General features: G+C 42.3%; 1 protein-coding gene across 1 annotated transcript; it reads right to left on the bottom strand.

Annotated features, from left to right (window-relative positions):
* Positions 1-153: 153 nt before the first annotated feature.
* Positions 154-6,697, bottom strand: mybl2b (v-myb avian myeloblastosis viral oncogene homolog-like 2b). Its single transcript, XM_071495083.1, has 15 exons — positions 6,414-6,697; positions 5,884-5,980; positions 5,700-5,771; positions 5,504-5,596; positions 5,165-5,385; positions 4,909-5,041; positions 4,757-4,816; positions 4,359-4,571; positions 3,803-4,075; positions 3,570-3,712; positions 3,377-3,476; positions 3,184-3,294; positions 1,469-1,585; positions 1,249-1,380; positions 154-1,145 (listed from the first exon to the last, which is right to left on the bottom strand). The coding sequence occupies exons 1-15, from the start codon at positions 6,431-6,433 to the stop codon at positions 1,017-1,019; spliced, it is 1,914 nt and encodes a 637-aa protein (XP_071351184.1). The 5' UTR covers positions 6,434-6,697; the 3' UTR covers positions 154-1,016.
* Between the last annotated feature and the right edge of the window lie 41 nt (positions 6,698-6,738).

Here is a 6,738-nt window from a genome sequence, read left to right as displayed (position 1 = left end):
AATTCTACAACACAACCTTGTTAGTTCTCAAGTACAGTTAATTGTTTTAAACATCAATCTGCTTTATTTGAACCTACTGTAAAACCAGCAAAGTTAAATAGCAGATTTATATAACAAGTCCGAAAGTAGCAGCATAATCAAGAAGAAACTGGCTACTAGAAATAGTATTTGTTTTATTAAATTTCTTAACAAACTGTTATATGTTGAAGTAAAAACATACAACATTAAATATTTACAAACAGTGCCAAATAACATAATACCATTACCACCAAAGGTCGGTATAGCTTCCATTCCCCCTTACAGTTGAACTTGCTGAATATTGCATAAAAAAACAACTTCCCTGGGGAAGTTTTGTATTCATCACTTTGTTGGTTCTTAATAAGTCGTAAGTCATCTTGATGTGTGCTACAGCCACTATTCAAACTTTAGCAGACATGAAATTTTTTCCCCAAATGAGGTCCTGTCTTTAATGTGTATCGAGACCTAACATTTTCAACATAGATCACACTTCTCTAAATGTATTACTGATCACCCTGTCAGAATTTACTCCACAATCAAAACTAGAGTATGTTATATAACAAATGCAGATATTGAGGTTTAACCTGAGTGTTTGTACTCTTCACAATTTTAAAACACTGTTAAATTGCAGACACATTATGCAATGTAAAACCTATGTCTTCTCAGATAGCAAGAGTACATAGCCGTGATTTTTCAATTTTACATTCATTGTTCTTTTCAACATGTTTAAGTGACAACAATACAATGAAATATGATTGATAACTTCAAGCCTTAAACAAGGTCATTGGAGTGAGACTAAATCTAAAAGCACCATCCTTTTAAATTACTGACCGAGCTACATACTGTAAAGGTTGTGATTACTAACGACTTGTTCAAAAGACTGCTAAACCTACACCACATGTACTTTTCTCCAAAATAACAACAGCAAAAAGGTACGGACAAACAGCAACACTCTGTTGTGTATGTGTTAACATGTTGATGGGAAGATGAGCAAAGTCTCAGGATAGAATCAGAGCTCGGTTGGGTGCGTGGGATTTTAGTGCACGAAGGTAGCGTCTGGCTTTCTCTGTCATAATGAGTTGGTCTTTCGTTTGTCCACAAACAACCGTCTCCCATTCTTTTGACATCTAAGGAGAGAGAAAACACATTGCAGTCAAATTAGGTCATAGTAGAAATACTTAATCCATAGATGAGGCTATTCATTCCTTTAAGGTTATAGATGCAGCTTACTGGAACTGGGGGCACTGTGCTGGGAAATATGGCGCTGTCACTAGGTCCCAAAAGAAAGCCTTGATCCAAAATGTTTTCATGCCGCTTACTGCAAAATGATGAGGAGTTGAGAGAAACTACCACAGGTTCCTCCTGTGGCAAAAAAAGTAGGACAAAAAGCCAAGAATTAGAAGGCATCAAATTTACAAACAGGCTAACAATACATTCAGACACTTTTTACCTTGATGCTGTGTTTAGCCTCAGTCTTGATGGACTTGCGTTTGGATGTAGGCATCACCTGACAGTCCATGACATCTAGGGCCAACGATTTCCTCACTTTCTTCATAGGAGGGCGATGCTGAGAATAAAAAAAATCAAAAAACAAAAGCATTAAGCAAATAGCTTCAGCAAGAATGATGATGAAGCACAAGGTGACTGAAATAAAATCAACAATCAAAAATAAAAGCAGGTAAACACTGAGATGTTCATGTCCTGTTTCATTATTAGGGTTTTAGTGTGGAAACTAAAACACACACTCACCAAGCACTTTATTAGGGACATCTGTATATCTACTTATTCAATTAGATTCAATTCAATACAATTCAATAGATTCAATTCTTTATTATCCAATCAGCCAATCACATGGCAGCAGTGAAGTGAACAAAATCATACAGATAGCAGTCAGGAGATTCAGTTAATGTTCACATCAAAAATCAGAACAAGGAAAAAATGTGATCTCAGTGACTTTGACTATGGTATACTTGCTGGTGCCAGACAGACTGGATTGAGTATTTCTGAAAATGTCTCCTGAGATATTCATACACAACAGTCTCCATCTATCTCTATCTGACTAGACCCAAAAAACGCACACACAAAAAACATTCAGTGAGCAGCAGTTCTGCAGCCAGAGAATGAGCAGACTGGTTGGAGCTGACAGAGAGGCTATGATAACTCACACACACTCTTTGCATCTGTGATGAACAGAAAAGCATCTCAGAAAGCACAGCAACATGGAGCCGAATCTCAGAGGAATGTTTCCAACATCTTGTGGAACACATGCCATGACGAACTGAGGCTGTTTTGAGACCAAATGAAGGTCTTATTCAGTATTAGTATAGTGTTCCTAATAAAGTACAGTGACAGTAGCAGTCTAGAAATATGTGGTTGGGGGAATGGGATGAACAAGCGTTTTCACACAGAGTTGCTCTTGTGCAGCTGCCTGTTGATCAACAATGGACGACTGTCACTGTTAACACATCACTCCAAAGTGTGACTTTGTCAACACGACGCTGTGTGGAGCTAAACAAACAACACAAAATGTTCCCAAGCAGTCACACACATACACTCGAGTTGTAACGGGTACTTGATCACAGTTGACACCTTCCTGTCTCTGTATTATTTTGTAATGCTACACTACATTCACAGCTGTGCCAAATGCTGTTCCACTAGCTTCTGTAATTCAGTACAATTGTACTCAGTAGTTTTCTCTGAAGAAAAAAAAAAAAAACTTGAATAAGAAGTGGCTGACATCCATCAGTTCATCCAGCATGCACTACAATACTTGTGAGAAGTATAAAATCCTTCATGATTTTGACACAGTTAAACTGTGATTATTTTATTTACACTCAAACAACTGCAGCTCCCATCAAGTTTTTTTCCCATTGTGGCACCATGCATATCATAAAAACTGTCATCATTCCAACCTTTTCACTATATTCTCTAAAAACATCTTTTGCATTAAGCGCTCCTTGTCCTTTTTAATGAATCACCACTTGGCTGGCCTCAGGTCTGTTGAACAAGGTTATGTCACTTTTTAGTAATTCCTGTAAATCTGAGCTACAGTTTCTTACTTCCAATTTCTCTTTGGTTCTCTATGATCCAACCTGTAATATGTGTAAATCTATGGAATACCTTTACCAGGGGTTAAAGGATTAAAAAAAGTTGACTCATAGTTACCATTGTTTTGCGTCTTTGCTCAGGCGGAGTTGAACGCACAACAACCAGGTCAATTCCAGCGTCTCTTAGGATGACCTCGTTTATGTCATCTTCGAGGTTTGGTGTCTGAGGCTGACAATAATGCAGCAGAAAATAGTGTGAATGCAGTGTTGATAAAAGCGAACTCACTGAAAAATCATAGACAGATAGTCACCAGAGGCTGGAGAGGGCCATACTTCTCCATGGCATTTTTGAACGGCGTTGGAGTTCGTGGAGTCGTACAGAGCTCGGACTTGTGGTTGGGTGTAACAAATCTACATGAAAACAAAATGTGAGCACAGAGACTCAAAATCTAAATATATATCAACTGAGCAGTAACCATCAGATTAGGGTTAGAGAGCACATACACTGAGTTTTCCTTCTGAGTGAGGGGGGTCTTATCTCGCTGTAGCGGTGTAGTAACAATGGCTTTCTGGCTGCACACGGGTGTGGACGTGAGGGATGGGTTCTCCAGGTCGTGAGTGTCCTGCTTGGTCCACATGTTGAGGAACTGAAACAACATGTCAGTTAGCAAACCACTTCATGTGACATTAGAGGCAGCGTCACAGTCACCTCTACAACATCAAAGTTAACAACTTACTTGAGATGGAGAAAAGGGCAAAATTTTAACAGGAGTGCTCTTGGGAGTCATGGAGTTATTGGCATCAGGAGACAGGGCGATGCGTCTCCGGCCTCGGCGGTTCAGTATGGAGGGCGGCGTGACCCCACCAGGAGAGATGGGGATGAGCTCCCCCTTGCTGCCTTTGCTCAACTCCTGCAAGGCACTGCCCTCCAGACGAAACTGGTGGCGCTCTGGGCTCGGACTCTCCTCAGGGAGGTCAAAGGCTGCTAGGTTGCACCAGCCATCCAGGTCCTGATAGCAGAAGAGACGTGTTAATCTATACAACCATATTATGCATACACAATATACTTTACTTCATACATCCAATCACTACTTTGAAATGGTCTAAAGGGCCAATTAATGTATAAATTTTTAAAATCAATGTTAGCACAATAGGCTTATTTCTGTTTTATTACACAAATGGGGGCGACAATATGCCAGCTTGTTTGGTTCAGTGTAAAGAAGCAAGGTGGGGTAATAAGGGATCTTCTTAATGGCAATACAGTGGGATCTCTGTATTATGTTGAATGCTTACCCCATCCACCATGTCCAGCACTTCCTTCAGTCCAGGGCCATTAGGGGAGAGAAAGCCGGAGCTGTCCACCACCCAGCTGGAACAGTTCATCTCTCCTGAGGTGTCTGCTTCAGTCTTAGGGCTTAAGCTGTCCTTTGGAGAGAGGGCAGCCTTTGATGGCCCTGCTTTGGTGGGGCTGGCTTTAACAGAGGCTGAGACTGGTGTTTCCTGCAACTGGTGGAAAAAACATACATCTCTAAACAATACTGATGCTATAAACACAATTACTGTTGAGTAATACAGATATTCCTTCAGTAAACTTTATATATAATAGGTCAGTTGACAGAGATTAAAGTATTCAAAACCGCCCTGTATTTAAAGGCTGTTATTTTTCCAAATCAGTGCAGTCGGTCACTTACTGAGGGATGTGTTTTCTTCTCTGGGTCCTTGTCTGCACCATCTTGAGAGCAACTAGCCATCTGTGTAATCAGAAAACAGAATTTTCACTACAGTTCATTAAGTTCAATTCTACATCCATCTTACAGGAGAATGTTACGGAAAGACAGCTCACCTGCACATCTTTATTCACACGGGCCAGCAGCTCTTCAAGTTCATCTGGCTTAAAGACTTCCCCGGCATAGAAACCCATCTCCAACTTGCGTTTGATGGTGGAATTCCAGTGATTCTTCACAGCGTTGTCTGTTCTGTGAATAAATGTTATAACATGAATCCTACAGAGACGGCAACGCGTTATTTCCACACATGAGACCATGTCAACAACATAATCTCCTGAGCTGAGCAATTCCATCTCCCGGTTGGTTATTTACCTTCCAGGGAGCAGCTTGGCAATCTCAGCCCAGCGGTTTCCAAGCAGGCAGTGAGCTTTGTAAATGACGAGATCCTCCTCAGCCGTCCACGATGACTTCTTAACATTGGGATTGAGATGGTTGTGCCAGCGTTCTCTGCACTGCTTCCCCAGTCTGCCTTTCAGATGCTTGGCTACCATTGCCCACTGTTTGTTGCCGTAGAGATTTACAAGCTCTATAACCTGATGAATGAGGGGCATGCATCTGAGTTACAACTTGTCCTCATGAATCGCACTGGATAAACTGTTCTCAGTGAATCACATCTCAGACCCCTGCACTGCTAGCTAATGAGTCACCTACCTTCTCATCCTCCTCTTTGGTCCAAGGACCTTTAACCAACTCTGGATCCAAGACCTTAAACCAGCGGTGCTGACACTGGTGTTCAGTGTGACTCTAAGCAAGACATAAACAACTGTCAGAGGCTTCAAAACACTTCACAAGATCTCAGTTGACATCATTTAGCCAAAGGGACAACGGAAAAGTTGGTCAAACTCACTGGTATGTAGCTGGCAATATATTTCCAATCATTTGGTCCCAGCTTTTGAACCAGAGCCTTGAGCTTGTCATCCTGTAAACATAAACAAATTAGCATGTTTATGTTCCCTGCCCCACAGAGTCGTTATTTGCTTTTGAGGCATTGAGACAACATGCAAATCACTAGGACAAGTCGTCAAAGTCACCTCATCTTGTGTCCATTTCACCTTCACTTTGCCACCATCTCTCTGCTCTGCCACATCAGAATCGTTGTCTTGAAGCATGGCCTCCTCTCCATCCTCACTGAGAAACAAACCGCTGCGGTGAATAAAGCTGACAGTGAAAGCAGAAAGCAGCCACTGGCCCGCCCTTGCGGTGCGACGAGGACAACTTGATTATCAGGTTTATTTTTAGGCTAGCTGGGACTTAACATGCATAGACTAGTGCTTGGCAAAAGTCAAAAAGGCAGGCACAGTGTTAGAAAGGTTTATTCGATTAATACAAACGCGTCTGGCTTTAAATTAAATCCTGAACCTCGGTAAGAGTGACTGTCCGGAAAAGGGCGGCACAGACCAGAGTCCGTAAACTACTCAAAAGGCCCCAATAGCAAATCGTTCCCACAGATAACCGAATGCCTTTAGGACTTTAGATGTTAAATGTAAGGTTAAAGCCGCCTGTGATAAAATAACACTGTTCTCTCTGAGGTGAACTTAGAAAACAAAGATGAACCTCTTACCCGCGCGGCCACCAAGACATTTCCCTCTGTTTCTGTTGTTTACGGTTCGACGGTGAAGAGTCGGTGAAGAGTCGGTGAACAGTCCCGCCGCCGCACGCCTCATGTGCGTGTATCTACGGTGTTATATCGCTGTATTCCGCCTGCTTCTCGCCTTTACGACTCGGTCGGCGGTGGTGACGGAGGCTGGTGTCGGTGCTGTGAGCGGCAGTGTTACAGCCTCTGAAGCTGCGGCGGAGCGCCCCGGGTCTCCCTCCGCGCTCCTGGATTTCTATCTCGCGCCCTTCTCTCTCGTAGGAACTGGATAGTGACGTAGCTGCGCAGTAGT

This window comes from Trachinotus anak, unplaced genomic scaffold (genome assembly GCF_046630095.1).
Source record: "Trachinotus anak isolate AG129_WGS33_773 ecotype Australia unplaced genomic scaffold, CSIRO_AGI_Tana_v1 ptg000013l, whole genome shotgun sequence".
NCBI lineage: Eukaryota > Metazoa > Chordata > Actinopteri > Carangiformes > Carangidae > Trachinotus > Trachinotus anak.
Note: the sequence above shows the minus strand (reverse complement) of the source record. Positions and strands in the feature narration are given on the sequence as shown.